Here is a 24,721-nt window from a genome sequence, read left to right as displayed (position 1 = left end):
TAGGATTCTCAACATATCTGGTCAATAGTACATGTAAACAATCCAAAAGGTGCAGTGGCTTCTTCATTCTGTTCCAGAATGGATCCTATATAGAAAATATAAATTGTGAGTTATAAAGCAAACTGTGTCAACTGCTCAACCATTTATGGTAGTTAAAACAGCCATCAGAGTCCAAGGCAAATGTGGTTACTAAACTACTTTCTGGTTATGATAAACATTTGAACAATATTGAAAACTGCACTGGTAGTTAAAACAGCCATCAGAGTCCAAGGCAAATCATGTGGTTACTAAACTACTTTCTGGTTATGATTAACATTTGAACAATATTGAAAACTGCACTATGATGTTATTTCGAGGAATATCGGATGTATCAGTCTACTCTGTAGAGCGTGTACTAGTAAATGTCCTGTTTAGGAACCAGAGGTGAGAGAAACAACCATCTCTTCCTAGCATCTGTGACACCACTTTTACTTTGACCTATGCAGACTTAGTCTGATTATTGTAAATGAGAGACTAAATTAGTAGTCAAAGAATCTTAGTTCTAGTTCTGGCTTTACCTGTTAACTAGCCATGTGAGTTGAGCAGATTATTTAACACTAGAGGCCCAGTGCATGAAATTCATGCACTGGTAGGGTTCCTAGTGGCTGCCGGCCAGGTACAACCTTCCCCAGCTGCCTGCCTCCGTTACCACCAGCCTGGGCCTCCCTCCCTTCCCCCAGCCAGCCCCACCCCCTCTTCAAACTCCTGGTGGAGGGGATAATTTGCATATTATGTTTTTATTATATAGGATTTCTGCCCTTGTCAGATGCAGTAGAAAAGGGGATAATACTTCTTGCTCATTTCTATCACACATTCATTGTGAGGCTTAAATGAGATACACAAATACCTTCTAAAGCATATGGACATTTTTATGATGCTACTATAAAAGACATGATCTAGTTCACAACGTTTTATTTGGATCTTTTATCATAGGACAAAAATTACAAGGTATAGTCTAATAACTGATTTTCAAACCATGTGTCACAATGCTATTTAGTCAGGGGCACTGACCTCTTTTCCCTTAGACTGTCAAACAAAAAAAAATGACAACAGTCAACACAATAGCCATCTGGTGTATGCCCTGTCTTGAACCATAACTATATAGGTCATAATAGAGTTTCATTTTATTGATCATGTTGCATAATAAGGTTGCATCTGATTGGTTAATTCTTGGAACCAGAAATCTTTATATACAAGTATAGGCACCTGATTTTTTTAAAAAGTCACTTTGACCCCACTGGTGGTTGAGCGTTGATCTATGAACCAAGAGGTCATGTTTCTATTCCCAGTCAGGGTACATGGATGGGTTGCAGGCTCAATCCCTACTGGGGGTTATAAAAGAGGCAGCCGATCAACGATTCTCATCATTGATGTTTCTATCTCTCTCTTCCTCTCCTTTCCTCTCTGAATTCAATAAAAACATATTAAAATTTTTTTTAAGAAGTAATGTTGGAGCAAAAGGGTAGGTAAGTACTATGATTATTTTTTATAAAACAATAAAAATTATCAGATTGGTAAAAAATATTTTTTGATGTGCTGATGAATTTTAAAAATTCGTTTTGCGTGCCAATGAGATGAAAAAGGTTGAAAATCACTGGTCTAATCAGTGAGAAGGCCCTTTAAGCCCTAGTATTTTAGATGAGGTTTCAGTTAATAGAGCTGAAAGGGTTAGCTAGGTAGCTTAACTAGGAAGGGTTAGGGAATGAGGAGGGTCCATGGGAGAGGAAGACAAGATGGAGACTTGAAGACGCCAGGGTGCTTATTTTACTTGTACAGAGGACAGAGAAAAGCCACAGGAAGAGGGGGTCCAGGCAGATGGAAACATTTCTGGCCTGAGCAATTAAAACAGCCATAAACCAAGGACAGATGGGGTAGTTCTGGTCTGAGCAATTAAAACAGCCATAAACCAAAGACAGACAGGGGTATCTCTGGCCTGAGCAGCTGGGAGATCTAAGGCAACTCCAACCAGCAAGATAAGGGGGAGAGAATATGGGGGGCGCCACGTGGGCTTTGAGCTTTGAAACTAATACCATGTAGCAGAATGACCAATGAGGAAAGCAGGGGCATCCCAAATTAAGGTAAGAGACCAATAAAAAGGTCAATTCAAACAAAGAACTGCAGCATATATTAACTGGAGACAAAGGGACATGAGGCAGGATTTTCTGAGTTTCCCATTAGAGAGAGAGAGCAGGTTTTTCCCACTGAGGGGGTCTCTCTCCATGGGGGCCCCTTTGGAGACACCCATGCCCAGAGAGAGCTTGTATCTGCTTCCAATAAACTTCTACATTTTTTATTAAAGAAGCCTTTTTGTCCACGAGTTTATTCTTCAAACTTCATGAGGACAAGAACCCCCTGGAGGAAAAGTCTGCACCCCAAGCCCCACATCTCAGTTATTTCCTTAAGTACATGATGATTCTCAATGTAATGTGTTCAGCCTATTCCAAGAGCAAAGAATTTATTATGTTAGTATTAAAAAAATATTTAGTTTTTATCATGATATATAGCAAAGTCACTCTCATTGGTTTTAAAAGTATGAATTATGATAATTTCTGATACTAAACCAATGAAGAAATTTCTGATGTATTAGATTATGAGAGACTTATACACATGCAATCAGAAGACGCCACTCCTATATCTAGAAAAAGTTACTGAACTTTAAATGATTTTACTTCATATTTTCCTTACCCGTGACTTGAACAAGTGATCATAGACGTCCAGCAGCCGAGGTAAGGGCACTCCAATTTCATTCATTGTCTGTATCACAAAACCCACATCCCAGTTCAAAGTACAAACTTGCTGCTCTAAGAACTGCACAATAAAGTCTGGGGAGGAAAAAAGATCAGATCAGGATGGTTAACTCTTGCCCCAGCTTTAGGAGATGTGACATATAACCACGTGGAGGTTAAGGTGCACAATGCCACCATTTGATTTAATACATATATAATGTAAAATATTTACTACAATAAGGTTAGTTATCACAAGCTTCATGTCACATAATTACTTTTGTATTGTTGTAGGATTGTTAACTCTTGATTTTAAAAAGTAGGCCAACCCAGAGACATGGAAGCAGGGAACAGAGTGCGGAACCTTGGAGGGGAGGGTGAGTGGGCAGGCGGTAATCAACCAAGGACCGTGTGTGCATATACGCATGGCCTGTGGACACAGACAATGGGTGGTGAGGGCCTGGAGTGGGGGCGGAGGCAAGCTGGAGGGGGTCAATGGAGGGAAAAAGGGGACATATGTGTTACTTTCAACAATCAAGATTTATTTTAAAAAATAAAGTAGGCCTTATTTACGAAAGAGCAGTTTATAAGGGGAAATCCTTTAAAAATCAAATTTCAAAAAAAAATTTTGTACTAAAAGACCTTTACTAGAATAAGCAAGTCTGTAGAGATGGAAAGCAGATTAGTGGTTGCCTAGGGCTGAAGAAGTAAGAAGTAGCTGCTACACGGTTTCTTTTTAGGGTGATGAAAATGATCTAGGTTTAATTGTGGTGATAGTTACAAAACTCTGAATACGCTGTAACCATTGAATTATACACTGTGAAGTTATTAAGAAAAAAGTACATTTAGTAAATTTGGAAAATAATGGAAGGTACAACAAAATAGAGACCATTCACAACCCCACTATTGGAGAGAACCTACTGTTGACATTTCTTTAACATATTAATGAAATATCCTCGATTTAACAGCTTTTCAGAAAAGAAAGGCTACTGCATCCTACTTCAGAAATATTAAATATGTTTTTAAAATGCATCTCCCCAACTCACAAGTTATTTACTTTGATTGTTTTAATGTGCTAACCCATTTTCACTTTTTACTGCCTGTCATATCATAAGACATAACAGTAACATTCAAATACCTATCATGATACCTGAAACCTGAGCCCTACCAATGTGAGTATCGATGGGTGAGAGTCACTGAAAAGGTGCCGCTGGCCTTGTGTCTCCCTAGAATTTACCACAGATTTCGGACGGGAATAAAAATTCTAAAAACTCCAATCCTGTTCCAGCGTGGAGCCCGTTTGCCATTGGACAGAAAAAGGAGGGCCTCCTCCACCCTGCACTTTACAGAGCCCGAAATTAAAAACGGAGTCAAAGCAGAAACACCCTCAAGAGGAATTGTGCAGAATGTGGCCTTTTAATATTAAAATTGTCAAGTTTCATATACTTACTATATATATATTTTTTTCTTTTCTTTTTTTTTTTAAAGGCTGATGAACCTGTTCTTTTTTTTTTTAATATATTTTATTGATTTTTTACAGGTAGGAAGGGAGAGGGATAGAGAGTCAGAAACATCGATGAGAGAGAAACATTGACCAGCTGTCTCCTGCACACCCCCACACTGGGGATGTGCCCGCAACCAAGGTACATGCCCTTGATTGGAATCGAACCGGGACCCTTGAGTCCGCAGGCCGACACTCTATCCGCTGAGCCAAACCGGCCAGGGCTATTTTTTCTTTTTCTAATCAATGAAATGTTAGAGCAGGTAGCACTATACTTATAAGAAATAAGGGTATGCTTATAATGGTTTTCTTTCTTACCATGCCTAAAGGCACTAAATCAGAGATGGTTGCCCTGGCAGGTTTCGCTCAGTGATTAGAGCTGGCCCCCAGACTGAAAGGTTGCGGGTTTGATTCCAAGTCAAGGGCACATACTTCGGTTGCAGATTCGATCCTGGGCCTCGGTTAGGGTGTGAGTGGGAGGCAATCAATTGATGTGTCTCTTTCACATCCATGTTTCTCTCTATCTCTCTCCCTCCCTTCCACTCTCTCTAAAGATCAGTGAAAAAATATCCTCAGGTGAGGATAAATTTATTGATTCTATTGTTTTACAGCTGAAGAAATACAACAGGTTGACAAATGATTCGTAACAGTTACGGCCACCTACATCATGATTATATTTAGCATATTACATTTTTAAAACAACTACCCACTATTTTAAAGAAAAATATGCCCTCAATATAACAAGAGTTGAATCAATCACAAAAACACCAGCCATTTAAACAATATTATCCGGATGGTCTGTTAACCAACACTATCCAAGATAGATATATACACTTGGAAGGTCAGTCAAAGGAAGTCCCACACCAAGCTATTCATCAACAAACCCCGCCGTTCTGTGGAGGGCTTTCTTTTAGAAGTAGAAGTAAACTGCTCAACTAAACATCAACAAAATGCAATTTCACTCTAAAGATAATTATTTTTCCACGTCAATGAAGAAAACCATCGAAAGAAAAGAAAGACCCAGGCCAGCGCCCGCGGCTCCTGCTCACCTAACGGGAAGAAGCGAGGTGTGCCCGCGTACATTTTGCCAAGGAGGACCATCTTCAGACTAAGGGCGTGCATCCGATCGGAATAGCTCAGGGCCACACTTTCGTTCAGTTCTGGAAGAGAGAGACATGTCCTTAGAAACCAAATGACTTTTACTGTGAAGTGTTCAATCTGGCTATTGCATTGTTTCAAGGAATAAAAAACCCTAGAACTGACATTCGCGTAATATAATGAGCAGATCCTGTACTCTGTCAGTTTCTGATATACTCTCCTCTTCTCAGGGCAGTGGCAAGCAGATTCTGAGAGAAGTGTCCTAGTCTCGCTCACTAAGCAGCACAAACCTGAAATGACACTGAGAGTCCTCCCCAATGTTCACTGGGATCATTCTCTAGAGCAGCGGTTCTCAACCTGTGGGTCACGACCCCTTTGGGGGTTGAATGACCCTTCCACAGGGGTGGCCTAAGACCATCGGAAAACACATATATAATTACATATTGTTTTTGTGATTAATCACTATGCTTTAATCATGTTCAATTTGTAACAATGAAATTGGGGGTCACCACAACATGAGGAACTGTATTAAAGGGTCGCGGCATTAGGAAGGTTGAGAACCACTGCTCTAGAGGACCACCCTCCCCCATGTCCAGGTTCCCTCCATGCTCGCTCTGTTTAGCACATACAAGTTGCCTGAGCCCTGCCCACCTGAGCCACTAGCAGCCTGTGTCCCTCTACCAAGTCACTAAGTAATGTATGCTACATGCACCTACAAGCGCACACTTACCTTTCTCTATGATATCTTGCCAAAGTGTCTGCACCAATATAGGGTCTGAATAACCGGCACAATGAATTATTGCAAGTTTACACTCTGCAAGTTTAAACGGGTCAGCAAATTCCCCATAAAGCTGTAGGAGAAAATGTCAACATTATACATCCAATCAGAGGTCAGGGTCCAGAAATTAATAGTGGAAAACTACTTGATAGTTCAAAACAACCATAGCTTTTATATGAAGTTCCTAAAATATGAACTAAAAATATGATGATGTATAGCTCGTCATAGCTATGGGTTAGAAGTGGTGAATGAATAGCAAGTACATCCAAATAGATTCAGCACGTGTGCATTTTTTATTGGCTGGAAGAGGTCATAATGACTTTTTTTAATTAACATATTTCTTTTTTTAATGTATTTTATTGATTTTTTACAGAGAGGAAGGGAGAGGGATGGAGAGTTAGAAACATTGATGAGAGACATACATTGATCAGCTGCCTCCTACACACCTCCTACTGGGGATGTGCTCGCAACCAAGGTACATGCCCTTGACTTAAATTGAATCTGGGACCTTTCAGTCCGCAGGCTGAAGCTCTATCCACTGAGCCAAACTGGTTAGGGCTAAATCAATATATTTCTTTATTTATTTCAGAGAGGAAGGGAGAGGGAGAGAGAGAGAAACATCAATGGTGACAGAGAATCATTGATCGGCTGCCTCCTGCATGCCCCCTACTGAGGATCAAGCCCACAACCCGGGCATGTGCCCTTGGCCGGAATTGAACCCGGGACCCTCCAGTCCACAGGCTGACACTCTATCCACTGAGCCAAAACAATCAGGGCAACTTTTCTTTTAGAATTAGTGTTCTCTAAAACAAGGTTTGCAGAAACACTGGCAAATCTCAGGGTGCTTAAGGGTGCTGAAGCCATGTCCAAGAGTAAATGAGGAAAGGACCTCTAGAAGACACAGAGAGGCTTGGGGAGATAAACAAAGATGCTTCTTGTTCAAGACAAGAAGCGAGGCAATAACAGACCAGGCTCGAGTTTTACCCAAGCCCCTCGACGCCGACAGATTCTTTACAGTTACTGGCCTGGGAAAGGAACTCGGCTCTTTCTCCAAGTCAAACACCACAGCAGTGATCTGCCCAGGGACATGCTGCCGAGGAGGGCTTATCTTACTCTGTGGGGGGAGGTTCCCCTTCCCCATGGGACAAAACACACAACGCAGAAGAAGCAAGGAAGGTGTAGGTGTTAGGTGGCTGCTGCTTGACTGCTACAGGGATTTCACTGGCTTTTTCATTACCTTAGTTATGTCCATTAGCTCAGAATCCAGCTGAGAAATTGCATCCTGTACAGAAGAATGATGGGAGTACTGCCTTTGTAGTGTGTCTTGTACCTGGAGTTGGATCCTAGCAACCTAGTTCGGTTCGAAAAAAAGGAAGTATTGATTTCATTACGAAAAATCAACAGGAACTCAAAGAAATGACTCCTAGTACCTGACTTCATGTGATAACGTTACTGTATTAATGAAGACTTCTACCATAACAGACTAGCAGCTCTACTAAAATCTTCCACATGAAAGATTTCACAGTCTTTACTGCCCACCCACACTGCTCTCCCAGAACTGTAGCCAGACCTCCCAGCCTCCTCGCAAGGAGGTCTGAACATGAGCCTCAGTTCCCTGCGAAGGACGCCAGTGAAAATGAAGCATGTCATGTCAGAGCCGAGGTTTTTAAGAGAGTGAATGTGCTTCCTGCATGCTTTCTTCCCTTCCTCCCTCTGACTGAAGAAAAGGTAAAGCCGCAGGTAATAGTAGAGAATAGAACTTGGATCCCAAAATCAACCAGGAAGCAAGCCACCTACCTGTCAACCAGAAAAACCCACTCTGGATTTTTGTGACTGAGAAATAAGCGTTTGTCTTAGGACCATTATACAGTTGGGGTCTCTTAGTTAAGGCCGTTCAGCCTACTCTACTCCATGTACCCACTTTTTAGCTTCCAGAATAAATGGCGAATGTGATATAATCTGCTTCATGTTGGAATCGTTGGGAAAAAAACCTTTAGAAGTGCCACAGAGAAAAGTTTTAAATGATAGCAAAATCCTATGACCCAAATGCTGTGTCATTAAAATCTTTTATAATTTACACCTTGGTATGAAAATAAATGAAAAATAAAGGCAGAAGAAACTAAAATTAATAATACTGACTCCTACAGACCTATTGCAAGCTAGGGGAAGGGAGTGAGTAACATGTGACTATGCTGTTCAGTGCGGACAAAGCTGCACCGTCTTCCTCACTTACCTCCATTTTCTCTTCCATTTCATGAAGGAATTCCCCATCGGCAGCTGTGGAGGAGATGGCAGTGGAGCTTTTGGCACTAAGAATGGCTCGAGCAATGTACTCTAGTCGCTGCTGGAGTGAAATTTCTGTGCTGGGGGAAAAACACTGATATTTATTTATGTGAATTCTTAAGGTTTCAAAATACAAACACATTAGTCCAGGGGTGGGCAAACTTTTTGACTCGAGGGCCACAATGGGTTCTTAAACTGGACCGGAGGGCCGGAACAAAAGCATGGATGGAGTGTTTGTGTGAACTAATATAAATTCAAAGTAAACATCATTACATAAAAGGGTACGGTCTTTTTTTTTAGTTTTATTCATTTCAAATGGGCCGGATCTGGCCCGCGGGCCGTAGTTTGCCCACGGCTGCATTAGTCTGATGTACTATTTTAGACCACATGGACATAAAACGCAATCTGAAATTTGAAAAAAATTATTAGAGGATTTCTAATAAGAGAGATCTACAACTGAAGGCAACAAATAAATATTTATGTTTGTATCTGAAGAAGTAACTTCCTATTTTGAAACTTCAGTTCAGGATAGCAAAACTTGAATTCTTCTAGAATTCAATTAAGAATATCCCTTATGCCCGGGCCAGGTGGGTAAGGTGGTTGGAGCATCGTCCTGCACACCAAAAGGTGGCGGGTTCAATTTCCAGTCGGGGCCATACCCAGGTTGCAGGCTGGATCCCAGGTTGGGGCAAGTACAGGAGGGAACCAATCACTATTTCTCTCTAAAATCAATAAACATATCCTGGGGCAAGGATTAAAATATATATATATATTACACACACACACACACATATATATCCTTTTTTGCTCCTCATAGTCTTCACTTCATTGCCTTAACATGGCCAAGACTCATTTAATCTTCTATAGAGCTAGAGTGACCACTTAAAAACAAAGAACAGACGTCACATGCTTTTTTAAACCCTTCAAAAGCCTTTTCTGACTCTTACAACCTCATCTCCTTCCACTTGCCCCCTTGTCTTTTCTATATCCCTTCCTTGAATTTTAATATTTTCCCTGTTAAAACAGTGATTAATTTTTTGTTACAAAACATTCAGAAATTCTCTAATTATACATTTACTTCACACACATACACACAATTTTATTACATTGTCTTTTGATATAATAATTTAATTAGAAACCCCAATGCTTTCTTAATAGGATTTTAAATATATGTATTTTTATTGCTTTTAGAGAATAACAGGGAGAGGGAGAGAAACACCAATGATGAGAGAAACTCATTGATCGGCCCTGACTGCCTCTTGCATGCCCCCTGCTCAGGACCGAGCTAGTAACCCAGGCATGTGCCCTGACCAGGAATAGAATCATGACCTCCTGGTTCATGGATCGACGCTCAACCACACAGCCGGACAACAGTATCCCAGACCTTTTCAGTAACTTAACTCAATGTCAGAGTACAGAAAATTAGTCTGGAACTGGTAAAACATTTAACCACTTTAAGAAGTAGTTTTTGTCCTTTTAATTAAGAATAATAATAATTAACTCATTGGTAGGAAGAATCCAAAGACATACTTTAGAGAATTTAGACGACAGTTAAACAGAAAAGGTCTTAGGTAAAGGGAAAACTTTAGATAAATTCAAATAAAAGCATACAAATTCTATAGATGTATAACCTGAATGAAGTTTTCTTTAAACTAGGAAATCTAAATGTAACTAGACAGAGCTGGGTTACAACCATGCTTCACAGTGAGGCTACTGCCATACCTGTGCATGTCAGCCAGCTTCGACAGGACACGCGCAGCATTGCTGAAACTCCTGTTCTTCTCGTAGTACCTCCAGAGCAAATCCATGTAACGGACTTTGTTTTGATCAACTTTGGCCATTCGGGAGAGATGTGGCTCCAGAAACGGGGACGTGAACTGGAAATTGTACAGTAACCCAGAGACATTTTCTCATCACCCACTTGCTCTTTATGTAGTAAATATAACATTTAAAGATAACAACAGGTGTTCCTTATTTTATGAATACATAAGCAAAATTATAACCCAACAACAGATAAAAGAGAGGGTGAATTTTTCGCATTATAAATTATTTTTTGTTTTATCACAGTTCATGAAAGAGTTGTTGTGATAGTTACTTAGGCTGATAAAAAGAATTTACTGTAATCCAATTATAAATCTTTAAAATATATTTTTATTGATTTCAGAGAGGGAGAGGAAGAGATAGAAACATCAATGATGAGAGAGAATCATTGATTGGCTGCCTCCTGCTCGCCCCCTATTGGGGATCGAACCTGCAATCAGGCATGTGCCCTTGACCAGAATCGAATCCGGGACCCTTCAGTCCGCAGATCAGTGCTCTATCCACTGAGCCAAACCAGCAGTGGCCAATTATAAGTCCCCTAATAATCCCTGAGAACACAGCTACTGAGTTCAGATTCTGAGCTAAAAGGCATCCTTGAAATGATGAAATGCCATGTATTCATTTTACAGAATGAGAAGCACAGACTTAGGGTGTGATATCATAGCGACTTAACGGTAGAGCTAAAAGAAAGGTTATGTCTCCTAATTCACAATCCAGTGATTTCCATCCCACAAGAAAATCGGAGCTATGGTCTACTTTACCCACTGGGAAATTAATAATATTGGAATAAAAAACCATTTTTACCTGTAGCAGCTTATCTGTAAGGTCAGCTTGGATTAGCCAATTATAAAGGGCAATACTAAAGAGCTCATCTTTGGATCGTTGACACAATTTAAGCATTTGTTCAAACTAAAAGAAAGAAAGAAAAAATCAGCACGATCAAGGCTCTGGACACCATGAACCCTGAGCTTAACCCCTGGTAAGAAATCAAGAGTCCTTCCATGTTCTGAGAGTCACCACCTTTCCCAGGATGGTCAGGCTAGTGCTACCACTCAGGAACTAAACACACATGTTCTCGCAATGAAAATGCTGTGTCCCTTACGTGGTGCCCTGCTTCTTCGTTGCTCAGCATGTTGGGGTCAGAGGACAGCACCGGAGGCCCCGGCTTCTTGGGCACGCTGGGGGACTGGGGGGCAGCCTTGCTCTGATTCACCAGCTCCTGCAGGGTATCGGTAATGCACTTGTAGCTGTTCAATCTGAAAAAGGAGCCATTCCATTAATTACACAGTAACTGATTTATCTTCTTTAATTTTTTTAAAATATATTTTATTGATTTTTTACAGAGAGGAAGGGAGAGAGAGAGTTAGAAACATCGATGAGAGAGAAACATCGATCAGCCGCCTCCTGCACATCTCCCACTGGGGATGAGCCCGCAACCCAGGTACATGCCCTTGACCGGAAGCGAACCTGGGACCTTTCAGTCCGTAGGCCAACGCTCTATCCACTGAGCCAAACCGGTTTTCGGCTCTTCTTTAATTTTAAGTACACACAAGGATTGAAAGACTATTTTGGAGAATAAATATATGCATATATTTGAAATTAAAATTAATAGAAATCATATACTTTTTCTTTTTTTAAACATATTTTTAATCATTACAGAGAGGAAAGGAGAGGCAGAGAGAGACAGAAACATCAATGATGACAGAGAATCATTGATTGGCTGCCTCCTGCATGCTCCCCACTGGGCCCACAACCTGGGCATGTGGCCTTGACCAGAATCAAATCCAGGATCCTTCAGTCCACAGGTCGATGCTCTATCCACTGAGCCAAACCGGCTAGGGCTCATATACTTTTTCAATAGGTTTGAGAAGCACTTGGTTGAACATAAAAGGGTAAAATCATAAAAATGAATGTATTAACAAAAACCATGTCTTAGACAGAATATGTATTTCCTTTATGGACATACACTTTTTTCTTTTAACAGTCTCTACTAATTTGTGAACATTTAAAAATCATCTTTTACGAAATAAAATACTTCACTCAGAATCAGAAATGGGGTTGGGGAAGAAGCCAGTTTTGTTCCCAAGCAAGTTATCTCGTTTAAAATGGACACTAATAGAGTCTCAGAAGAACCACAGAATAAAACATTTATAAATTCCTAGGAATTTTTACCGGACTAAAATTTTACCCCTAAACAAGGAATTATACTCCTGATTCAGACCTCTGATAAAAGAAGTCATTTTAGCCGAAACCGGTTTGGCTCAGTGGATAGAGCGTCGGCCTGCGGACTGAAAGGTCCCAGGTTCGATTCCGGTCGAGGGCATGTACCTGGGTTGCGGGCACATCCCCAGTAGATGTGCAGGAGGCAGCTGATCGATGTATCTCTCTCATCGATGTTTCTAACTCTCTATCTCTCTCCCTTCCTCTCTGTAAAAAATCAATAAAATATATTAAAAAAAAAAAGAAGTAATTTTAAAGTGAAAGCATAATACACAAATAAATTAAATGAATAAAGTGAAAGTATAGTTGAGTTTTATAAGGGTGGTAGTTGGAATACTGTTTCCCCAATACTATCAGTCAAACGTTCGCAGGTACTAAGACGCGCCTTTCTTGGAAAGCCTGGAGCCCCAGGAGGTCCTCCTCTGGCTCTCCGTGCTTGTAGAAGTGCAGCCCGAGGCCCTGCGGGTCCTTCTTCTCGGCGGCAGTGAGAGAGAGCTCCACCACACCCTCATAGAAGCGCACTGACGGGAAGAAACGGGCAAGACGGGGCACGTTAGGCTGGACACGTTTTTCTCAGCTCCCTTATACAAATACTGACCAAGATCATTTTGTTTCTATTATACATTAGTCACCCTCGTGACAATATCATACAAAAGATTTCTGAAGAGTCTGTCAAAGAATAAGGCTGTACCATTCCTAAAAGGCAGCTATAAGTATATTTTCTTCACTGGAAAAAAATCTTTGTATTTAAAAGATCCAACCAGAGAGTTTCAGTTTCTTGTTGAAAAAAATCCTGGGATTTAAAACAATACCCCTGGCTAAGAGTTACTACTTTTATGTTAGATTTACTTTTTAAGTAAATTTTAAAGAGAGTAGGAAGGTGATATTTTAAGAATTAATCAAAACTTTTAAGCCTCTTAAAATTAAATGTAGCCCAGAAAGCAACCTTATACAGATAGTAGTGTAACTGGACAGGGACTGAAACACCGATGTTAAAAAGTTACATATCCGAAGATATAAAAGAAACTATAGCTTTTTCAGGGGCCAGTGCAGCCACCACAAACTGAGACACAAGGAACGAACTTCCTGCCATCCCTGGGCCAACGAGCTGAAGGAAGACAAGACCTATCCCCAGGTAAGGTGGGAAGAGCAGTGCGTTTCTCACCTTGTCTGTACTGAGCACAGACATTAGGAAGGTCCACTTGATTGCTGATTTTCTGATACTCCTTTAGTGATTCCCTTAACATTCTTTCCTTTTCAATCTTATTTTGAACTTGTCGGGAATGTTGGAGAAGCTCATTTGCCTGAAGGAGAAATGACAAGAACTTAAAAAGATATCACATCAAGCATATAGATGATGCTGTCAACATGAGTTTTAGTCTATGTCTAAATTTACATCTGGTTTATTATAATCAATAATAAAAACAACTCTAAAAACTTACTTCTTCTTAATTTTAGGCAGAAAAGTTTTTGACCAAAAAAATCCTAGCTATTCTTAATTCCTCTGACAAATATGTTAAGCAAGATAGCCTTTTTTTCTGGTAAATCTCTTGTCTAGTCAATACATTTTTTGGTCAGCAGGCAGTCCACACGGTACTGATTTTTTAAATTACTTCCACCTGTAGGAAAGGATCAATAAAAATTGCCCAATTAACTCTGATTCATTACAGACTAACTTTAGGTTTTAGAGAATTTCCTTAATTTCTAAGGAGGGGCATATGTAACCATCGTTTTTTAAAATATGGCCTAGAAATACCATCAAAGATTCTTTATGAAAAACTTAAATATATGGACTTTAAGAAACCAGGTATTCCAACCCCTTTCTTACACAGATGAGGATTCTGAGGCCAGGAGAGGTTCAGAGACCTATCAAAGGTATGAATTAGGCGATAGAAGGCGGTTCCTGATTCCAATTCTAGCGTGCTGTTCATCACACTGGGGAGCCTCTTCTGTAGGAAGCACTGAAACAGGTACCCAGGCCTCCCACCTTAGAACAGACTGCGTCGTCGGTGCTGTACAGAAGGGGGCAGATGTCCTGCAGGTGTGAGCTGATGCCGTCCACGGCAGCGTTGTCTCTGATGTAGCAGTTGATCAGAGAAGCAATTAATGCCCCGGTCAGCTCTTTGTCCCGGATGACCAGATCTTTAAAGGTGGTGATTTTCAACTGCTCCTGAAATTCCTAGGAGCATAAAAAGAATCCTTTTTTCTATCCACTACACAGGAATATCATATTTCCTCACAGAATCAAATTTCTTTAATAATTTAACCAAAACGTTGACGGACTTCATAATTCAAAAGAGACAATACACAAAAACTATACAAACTAACACATTTTTGAAATTATCATAGAACCATACAGAACTGAGAAAGAACCCACAGTCCGAAACGCTCACTTTACCAACGAGGAAAGTAAACCCCGCAGAGCTACAGCCAGAGCCAGAGCCAGGTCTCCTGGCTTCAGTCATGACCAGGAAAAATGGTCAATTAGCGACATCAAAAAACTTAGGCTTACGTCTTTTTCCTAAACAAGTTAGCATTCTATTATTCAAGGCTTTCTAGTGTTGGAGTTTAATCTCCTTTTCAACAAATCTGCTTGTTAAAAATGAGTTCCAAATTGTTGAGGTAATTTTTACTATAATAAATTATTGTTTAGTGATTTGTCTCTCACACGTGCCCGACAGGAATTAAACCCCAGACCTTTGGGATGACACTCCAACCAGCAGAGCCATCTGGCGAGGGTTGATACTTCTTTTTACCTCCCAACAGAACTTACTCTACCTGGTATGGAAAAGTTTTCATAATTATCTTAAGGGTGTGTTTTTTTTAAAAGAATGTATTTAAAAGAAATAAAAGCACCAAACAAAACAACACTTTGGACTTTATTGAAAAGAACTAGGGGAATGACTTTGAAGCATAAGAGAAAATTATTTTGATATGAAAAATGTCAGATATTGCCTGGCTGGTGTGGCTCAATGGTTGAGCATCAACCTATGAACCAGGAGGTCATGGTTCAATTCCTGGTCAGGGCACATGCCCGATTGCGGGCTTGATCCCCAGGGTAGGGCTTGCAGGAGGCAGCCAATCAATGGCTGGTTCTCTCTCATCATTGATGTTTCCATCTCTCTCTCCCCCTCTCCCTTCTTCTCTGAAATCAAAAAATGTATAAAAACAAACAAAAAAACAGAGGCTCTGACAAAGTGAATCCCTCGATCTTTAGTGCAATCTTCCTATGACATACTAACTTTATCATAACCTAAATGCTTCTGAAATGACCCCCACCAAACCAAAGTGTAAGATTAAAGCTCACTCCAAAGAAAACAAACCGAGCAGAGGATTAACGGTATGGTCTTGCAGGAACAAAAACACCCTACCTTCTGCAGTTCACCTACAATTACCGTGAACTGATGTTCACAAAGAAGTTTCCACAAAGCCAGAGCTTGGTATGATTTTCGGACCAATTGCTGGATCGCCTGAAGTGAAATCTTTTCACTCACTTGAGCCTCTAATTACAAATACAATTAAAAAAGTTTTTTCAAACGACATAGGTTGTTTTATTTCAAGTACAACAACACTTTACCTCAAATAGAAACAACTATTAAGGTGAAATCCTCATTGTTCTTCTCCCTCCCCCATCTCAGGCAACCATGAGCACAAGTTGATTTCATGTTCTTATCCTCTATTATATACATGTGCATTTGTGTGTGTACACATAAACAATAACAGCATTGTTGTTTTTAAATAATTTATTTACACCATAGCTTTTTCCATCAGTTCTATTTTTGCAAGCTAGCCATAGCAATAAATATAAATCTAGCATGTTTATTTTAATTGCTGAGTGTTCTATCATGTAAAGAGGCTACAATTAGGTCCATTGTCCACCTAACATATATTTGTATTTTTTCCAGTTTTCTTACTAAAACTATAGTAATAAATACCCTTAGAAAAGGTCTCGGGAAACTGCAGTGAGGTTTTGCTAGGAATGAGTTTCTTAGACCTGGACTAGGAAGCATTGATGAGTCATAAAATCAATTTAGTTAGTCAATATAGGTTTTAATTTTTTCTTAAAGAGGAAATGTAATAAAAAGGGGAAAATTTAGAGTGTGAAACAGGTAGAGTTTTTTCCTAAAATTTGTTTCAGTTGCGTGTGTTTGCTTTTAATCACCTGGGTCATAATGTAAAACGTATTTTTTATTGTGATAAAAAAAGTCTGGTAGACTGTTCCAGGATGTACACCCTACAAGGGAAACGGCTGGCTGTGAGTGTATAGGCTTTCTCAGCTTTTACTAGGTATGACCAAATGCTCTACGAAGTGGTCATTTCCGTGATTATCACCAGCAATCTGAATGTTCCTGTTTGTGTAAATCCTTAGCAGAATGCGTGCACTGTCAGGCTGAAGGCCTTATTCAAGTACTGAAAAAAGAACTGACAAAATAGTGAACAGAAAACAAGGGCCAGCACGAAGGAAAGAAAGTACCTCGGGGTGTAACAGCTGGGTCTTCATGAGCAAATATAATAATTGGCTCAAAATTTAAGCAATAATTTATTATTTCTCCAATTCAAATCTGGAATAATTGATGATAATGCAAACTTTTTAATTGCCTTACTCTTTCTTTAGTTATTACTATTAAATAGATAAAAACATAACCAAAAACCTGATTCACTTTTTAAAAAAATCCTTACCCAAGGACAAACTTATTGATTTTAGAGAGAGGGGAGGGAGGAAGAGAGACATCAATGTGAGAGACAGCTACAGGTTGCCTTCCTATACACACCGACCAGGCATGTGCCCTGACCAGAAAAATCGAACCTGGGACCTTTCAGTGCAGGGACAATACTCCGACCAACAAGCCACGCCGGCCAGGGCTTGATTCCCATTTTTAACTCTATAGAGAGTGTCACTGATCAAATCAAACCACAGTGATACCAGTTCACACCCATAAGGATGGATATTATTTTAAAAACTGAAAAATAACTGGTGCAATGAAGAGAAGCTGGGACCCTTGGTGCCCTGCTGGTGGAAATGTAAAATGGTGCCATTGCTATAGAGAACAGTATGTCAGTGCCTCAGAAAACTAAACATAAATTACCTTATCACCCAGCAATTCCACATCTGGGCATTTTACAAAAGAACTGAAAGCAGGGACTCAAACTTACGTTTGTATACCATGTTTATGGCAGGACTGTTCACAGTACTCAAAAGGTTAAACCAATCCTAGTATCCACTAGGATGGTTGGATAAACAAAAGTGGTATATACACATTGGAATATTATTGTTTTAAATAAAGAAGGGAATTCTAACATGCGAAACAACATGAATAAACTTTGAAGACATTATGCTAAATGAAATAAGCCGATCACAAAAGGATAAATACTGTATCATTCCACTTGCAGGAGGGACCCAGAGTAGTAAGATTCAAGGGACAGAAAAAAAAAAAGGATTGATCGTCAGGGGCTGGGGGCCCTGTAAAGTGGGGAGCTACTGCTTCATGGGGTTCAGTTTCAGTTTGGGAAGATGAAAAAAGTACAACAAATGGACAGTGGTGATGTTTGCACAATGTGAATGTATTAAAAGCCACAATTATACACATAATAGTAGTTAAAATGGTAAATTTATATATCTTACAATTAAAAAACTCATAAAAAAAGGTGTGTATCATGTTTTCTGGAGGATGGGGAAAAAATGTATGGGCTGAAAGTTATGAAAATACATGACATCCATACTGTCCACTTTCCCCAATCACACTGATATTTTAATAAAAAATATGTTACCACAAACAAGATCTTTATTTTCTATTCAACTGATAAAACTCTTTACTAGGGTTGTGTACATTTCAGTGAGCAGAAGCAGTAACTTACCATGAAACTTCCTCTGCAGCTCCTGCTGCATCTGCTGGGTGTTCCCATTCTCAGGACGCATGAATCCGATGAGCCTCTGCGGCACTTTGGCTGCAGCACTGAAACAGAAACTCCAGAATGTGCGTTTGTGTTTCTCACAGCGTTATCGAGATGTAATGCATACACCACATAATCCAGCAATTTAAAGCGTACAGTTCACAGGGCTGCCCAATTATCACCACCATCTAATTTTAGAACACCCCTGATTAACCATCAATCCCCATTTCCCCCTTCTCCCACCTCTACCCTGAGCAACCATTCGTCTTACCCGCTGTGTCTATGAACTTGTCCTTTCTGAATATTTCATGTAAGTGAACTAGAAAATGTAAATACTTTTCCTCTGTAGATTAGTGACATAGCACTGGCAACTCAATGATATTTTAAACTGAAAGTGTTTAAAAGAGGGAGGGAGAGGAAGACAGAAACATCAATGATGAGAAAGAATCATTGACCGGCTGCCTCCTGCATGCCCTGGCTGGGGATTGAGCCTGCAACCCGGGCATGTGCCTTGCCTGGGAATAGAACCGTGACCTCCTGGATCATAGGTTGATGCTCAACCACTGAGCCACGCAGGCTGTGCAACAATTTTGTTTTATTAAAAAATAAAAATTAAACAATATACAGCTTGACCAGGAGCAGTAAAGAGCCCTTGCTATAGTCTCCAATACCTTTCTCTGCTACAAGAAACCAGGGCTTCCTGCAGAAATGGCTAACTACAGGTCTAGGGCAGGAATTTTACCAAATGAGACTGGAGGATCTTTTCCTTCTAGAAAGCAAAGAAGCTGCCAAAGAATATTGTAAGAATGATTCAAGAGCAACCCAAAGAGGCAAAATACGGAACAGTTTTGCATGAAACACCTACAACGGACTGAAATAATAAAACTGTAAGGTGTTGCCAAAGCCGGTTTGGCTCAGTGGATAGAGCATCGGCCTGTGGACTGAAAGGTCCCGGGTTCGATTCCGGTCAAGGGCATGTACCTGGGTTGTGGGCACATCCCCAGTGGGAGATGTGCAGGAGGCAGCTGATCGATGTTTCTCTCTCATCAATGTTTCCAACTCTCTATCTCTCTCCCTTCCTCTCTGTGAAAAATCAATAAAATATATTAAAAAAAACCACAAAAAACTGTAAGGTGTTAATGTTACTAAATAAAAACCTCAACTGACAGCAGGGGCCGAGATAGAGCAAGCCTGCTGCTGCCTCGCTCACTGACAGTACCCGGAAACCTCGGACAATATAAGGAGCAACTACTGCCTGAGGCAGATCCAGAGACAGCCAGATTAGTGGCTGCCAGGGACTGGGGGAAGGGAAGGGAGGCGTGATATGGACTAGATGTTGGAATCCCACCAAATTCCTAAACTGAAGCCCTAATCCCAAAAGTAATGGTGTTGGGAGGTGGGGCCTTGGGAGCTAATGAGGTTTAGATGAGATCATGAAAATGGAGCCCCATGATGAGATTGGTACCCCCATACGAAGGTACCAGAGTGTTGCTCCCATTTTCTCTCTGCCATGTAAGGACACAGCAAGAAGGCAGCTGCCTGTACACCAGGAAGTGGGTCCTCACCAGAACCTGAACGTGCTGGCACCCCAATCTCAGACTTCCAGCCCAAGAACCGTGAAAAACAAATGTCAGCTGCATAAGCCAGCCCATGGGATTTTTGTTACTCCAGCCTGACTAAGACAGGGAGTGTCTACTAATGGGTACAGGGTTTCTTTCTGGCATGATGAAAATATTCTCGAATCTTAGATAGTGGTGGATGATGATTGCATACCCTTATGACTACACACTAAAAACCAATGACCTGTATATTATAGAGGGATGAATTTATAATATGTGAATCATACCTCAGGAGAAAAAAAGAAAAGGAAAAAAAGAATAAATAAATTCCTTTTATTCTTACTTTGGATTTCCTAGTGGTCCTCCCGCAAACTGGGAGTTTCTGTCTAGAAATTCTTGCAAGCCTTTTAGTTCCAGCAGCACTGACTCCAGCATTTGGGAGGGAACACTACTTTCAATCTGTAAGAAAGAATTTTCAAAAGTTTAAAACACTGAAAAGGCATATACTAGTATATGAAAAACATACACTGTATATCTATAACCAAATGTAAACTTTAATCTTGAAGTACCCTAACTTCATAAGCAGTAAAATTATTTCTTATATCAATTCACTGTTGGTGACCAGAATCAAGGGCTAGGAACCACATTCCTCCCCTCCTACTCTGGTTTGATTGAGATATAATTTACATTCAGTAAAACATTCAAATCTTAAGTGAGTATCTTATTAACTTTTTGCATTTTAATACAGTCACAGCCAGATTACAGTATAAAACATTTCCAACACTCAGGAAATCTCCCTAATGCCCCCTTATTCATTCCCTCTCCCAGGCAACTACTTTTTTTTTTTACTTCTATCACTAGAGATTAGTTTAGCCTGTTCTAGAACTTCATATAAATGGAATCATATACTATAAGTACATGCCATTCTCAGAAATGTGAACTGAAAAAAATTATCAGAATCGAAAAGATATTTGATATCTTTTCATTTAAAAAAGAATAAGTTTAAAATAAATTGCATTCATATTCCACATCAAAAAAAATCTTACTACCCAAATTTATGGTAATACATAGTTGTATAAGATGCTTTCTCAAAGTAATCTAGAATGTAGACAAGTACACAGAAATTAGTACTGGGTCCATGACTGGATATATAAACAAAGTATTTAAATAGTAGCTTTAAGCAACATTGAGTAGGACTTACTCTAACCCTCACAAAAACCTCATGAGGGAGATTTATTATTTTTCTCATTTCACAGAGTGGTATCAGGCTCTGAAATGCTAAGAAATTTACTCATCTGTTAATAAGGGTTAGAGCAGAGACTTAACCCAGGGATTGGACAGTTTATTGGACAAGGACACAAATGTAAAAGAATAACCACTACATCTTGTGTATCACACCAAGAAATGTGCAACACGACACTCACTCATCAATAACAACCTGGTTACATACCAACAATGGACCACACTTACTGCGGTGATCTCTCTGTTGCCACTCTTGAATACTCTTTCCACAACTAAACTAGCATCCCAGATATTTCTGCAACAAAAAAAGTTTTCATAATTATGCTGCAGATGAATAAAAATAATTACAATATGTAGTAAATTTCTTCTATGTGTTCATTAAAATGTAGTCATGGTTTCATTTAACATTGTACTAAGTTATCTGGAAAGAATGAAAACAGGAAAATTTAAAAAGCTGATATATCTAACTTATTTAACTAAGTCAAAAGGCTCTGGATAATGAGTTGTAAACAAGGAAGCTTATAATGCAAAAACAAATTTATAAAGGGGTTCTGCACTGTAACGAAAGCGTACATCTCAAATCTAAGAAAAATACATATTAACTAGATAATATGGTAGACTGATTGCAAAAGTGGCTGTTATTCTTGACCCCTCCCTATACCTATCCCCTTTTTAGTCTGACTTCAATGCTGCTCTCATAATGAGGGTCCATGCCCCACCTTTTGAATCTGGGTTTGCCTGGGTCGGCCAAGTAAATGACGTGGAAATGGTGGCCGGCCGGTGCTGAGCAGAGGCAGCACGAGGCTCTGCAAGTCTCTGCTCTCGTGGACCTGGCTACCAACATGTGAAAATCCCTGGCTGCCTGGGGGAGGATGAGAGGCACGGGGAGAACAGCCCAGCTGCTCCAGCTGAGGCCACTCCGGACCAGCATACAAACGTGACCGTAAGCTGTGAGATACTTCTTTCCAATGGGGAAAGAGCTCTCTTCAACCTCACGGCAGTTGCACAACCAAGAGTGAGCCTAGCCATGACCAGAACCATCTAGCTGACTTGCAGGCACACGTCTCAGAGTTATGGGGTTTGTTACGCTATGTAGAATATATATACACATATATGAACAAATATAGAAAAATAGATGGCTAGATAATAAAAGAGTTGCATAATAGAGAACAATCTTATTAATGGACAAGTGAATTAAACTTTAGGTACAATAGGAATAAATGAAGTCCCAAATATAGAATTAAAAATATCGCCAAAACCGGTTTGGCTCGGTGGATAGAGCGTCAGCCTGCGGACTGAGGGGTCCCAGGTTCCATCCCGGCCAAGGGCATGTATCTGGGTTGTGGGCACATCCCCAGTGGGAGATGTGCAAGAGGCAGCTGATCGATGTTTCTCTCTCATTGATGTTTCTAGCTCTCTCTCTCTCTCCCTTCCTCTCTGTAGAAAATCAATAAAATATATTAAAAAAAATATTCAATGACACAAACTAGGCTAAGATGAGCAACTGTCAGGTATTCCATGAGAAACTTACCCCATGATTCGAGCAAAGTAAATGTATATGCCATTGTGCTTTCCGGAGTACACAACCTCTGGCCCAGCCATGTAGCTCATACTTGGGGCCTGAATGGCTGGGTTCCCTGAAGCTGGGGTAGACACGACAGGAGGGTGTACACCTTAACACACATAAGAAAAACAGACCTTAACATCGAACAATAAATATTCAGAATTCTCAACAACCCAAGTCTGCTCTATCTAAACCCGTAAGAATAGGCATTTTTCAAAAATACTGGAATAAACAGATATTTGATTTCTCTTGACAGAGGCTTTCCCATCTGGGCATTGCAGGATGGAAAGACAGACAGCTTGCCATCACTGCTCCTTAATGCTGGAAGTGAAACTAACTGCACAGATTTCATGGCTGGTAATTAAATCTTGGTACCCAAATAAGGGGCTTTCCAGGTACTATCGGGTACTGTTCAAGATTTCCTAAGTAAAGGCATTCGCAGCCAAATGCAATAGTTGTTTGGATGTCATTTCTTTTATTTTATTGATTTTAGAAAGACAGAAAGAGAAAGTGGGGTGTGGTGGGGTGGGGGTGAAGGGAAATTGATTCATTGTTCCACTTCTTTATGCATTCACTGGTTGATTCTTGTACATGCCCTGACCAGAGACAGAAACTGTAACCTTGGCGTAATCAGGACGACGCTCTAACAACTAAGCTACCCAGCCAGGATCTGCATGTCACTTCTTGGAAGTCACATTATTTTGACAGAAAGGGCATAAGTGATAAGACAGAATGCTAGCCCTTCATAAAGAACAGTACTGGTAGTAGTGATCTAAAGAAAAGAGGCACCTTGAGCTGGTGTTCCCAAAAAGGAGGGGTTTGGATACTGACCACCACCAGGAAAAGGAGAACCTAGAGTAAATAAGAAAATAAAGATTTAGACAGTAACTCCCCAATTTTTGAATTTGTTCAAAATTACACACAGAAGTTGTTTCTAAACTAAGAGTGAGGAGTGGCACCACTCATACTGTGCTCCAGAATTAGGGACTCGACTCATTTCCCAGTGATTTTGAACATCTCCACTTTGGAAAACATTGAGGTGGGAGTTTGCTTATTATTAAATCATTCATTTCCTTCCTTTTGAATAAATAACAAATGAGTTCTGTAAACACTTTTGGTCACATCTTATTTTGTTCCCTAATATACATTAAGAACTCAATATACCATTACTTTTAAGAGTCAGATATCTTTATAACTATTCACCAATACAGTAGCAGCAAATAAAATATAATGAAAAGTTTTATTAAAGGTTCTACAATTGAGTCTATTGGGAAGTTTCATTTCAGTGTTTCATACTCACTAGCATAGACAGGAGAGCCCAAGATGGGACCAACATTACTGGGTGTGGGGAGAGTGGCTGGAAATCTCATTTGCGCTTCACCGCCATACCTGTCGATAACAACACAGACTGACTTTATCCAGTGAAACAGTCCACCTTAAAGGCTGGAATTGTTGTAAGGCCTGCTTAGCTTTCAAAATAGAGCTTCAAACACTAGAGACTTTAATATACAGGTATTGTGTTTACAGTGAAATACAGGGTGGAGCAAAAGATGGTTTACAGTTGTGAGTACAGAGTTTTTCTTGTATTACTTTTGCCCACCCTGTATATACATAGATAAATTAAAAAAAATACTTATTTAGTAAAAGTTGACTTGAAATTCTATCAGGAAGTATTCTAGGGACTGGCAATTCTAATAAAAGGTTAGCAGAGCACAGAATTTACTTAATGAGACACGGCACTGTGATTTCATACTAGATTATAGTTAGACAGACCTTTAAAAAAATTCTTTTAAACAAGTCACATTTCAAATTCTTATCCTTAGCTAAAAGTTTTCCAAATAAAAGTATCTGTTTGATACCAAGTTTCCTTAGAGTGATTCAAAATCTCAGTGCCAATAAGACCTATGTAGCAGAAGTGACTCAATGGGGAAACAGAAAAGAGAGATGAGATAGTAGCTAAGGTAGGAAGAGGTATAAAAGAAGACCAGACAGAAGAATGGG

General features: G+C 39.9%; 1 protein-coding gene across 1 annotated transcript in view; it reads right to left on the bottom strand.

The window, feature by feature from the left end:
- Nucleotides 1–24,721, bottom strand: part of NUP155 (nucleoporin 155kDa) — a 47,946-nt gene that overhangs the window by 578 nt on the left and 22,647 nt on the right. The window contains exons 16-34 of the mRNA XM_006761746.2: nucleotides 24,021–24,109; nucleotides 23,510–23,572; nucleotides 22,688–22,829; nucleotides 21,385–21,451; nucleotides 20,258–20,373; nucleotides 18,320–18,417; nucleotides 15,835–15,965; nucleotides 14,451–14,642; nucleotides 13,629–13,767; nucleotides 12,849–12,984; nucleotides 11,346–11,499; nucleotides 11,048–11,152; nucleotides 10,145–10,299; nucleotides 8,373–8,502; nucleotides 7,377–7,490; nucleotides 6,092–6,212; nucleotides 5,313–5,423; nucleotides 2,725–2,861; nucleotides 3–85 (exon numbers count right to left, since the gene is read on the bottom strand). Of these exons, the coding sequence (XP_006761809.1) occupies nucleotides 3–85; nucleotides 2,725–2,861; nucleotides 5,313–5,423; nucleotides 6,092–6,212; nucleotides 7,377–7,490; nucleotides 8,373–8,502; nucleotides 10,145–10,299; nucleotides 11,048–11,152; nucleotides 11,346–11,499; nucleotides 12,849–12,984; nucleotides 13,629–13,767; nucleotides 14,451–14,642; nucleotides 15,835–15,965; nucleotides 18,320–18,417; nucleotides 20,258–20,373; nucleotides 21,385–21,451; nucleotides 22,688–22,829; nucleotides 23,510–23,572; nucleotides 24,021–24,109 (2,283 nt within the window). The remainder of the gene's footprint in view (nucleotides 1–2; nucleotides 86–2,724; nucleotides 2,862–5,312; nucleotides 5,424–6,091; nucleotides 6,213–7,376; nucleotides 7,491–8,372; nucleotides 8,503–10,144; nucleotides 10,300–11,047; nucleotides 11,153–11,345; nucleotides 11,500–12,848; nucleotides 12,985–13,628; nucleotides 13,768–14,450; nucleotides 14,643–15,834; nucleotides 15,966–18,319; nucleotides 18,418–20,257; nucleotides 20,374–21,384; nucleotides 21,452–22,687; nucleotides 22,830–23,509; nucleotides 23,573–24,020; nucleotides 24,110–24,721) is intronic.

The sequence above is a fragment of the Myotis davidii genome, unplaced genomic scaffold (assembly GCF_000327345.1).
Source record: "Myotis davidii unplaced genomic scaffold, ASM32734v1 scaffold496, whole genome shotgun sequence".
Classification (NCBI taxonomy): Eukaryota; Metazoa; Chordata; class Mammalia; order Chiroptera; family Vespertilionidae; genus Myotis; species Myotis davidii.
Note: the sequence above shows the minus strand (reverse complement) of the source record. Positions and strands in the feature narration are given on the sequence as shown.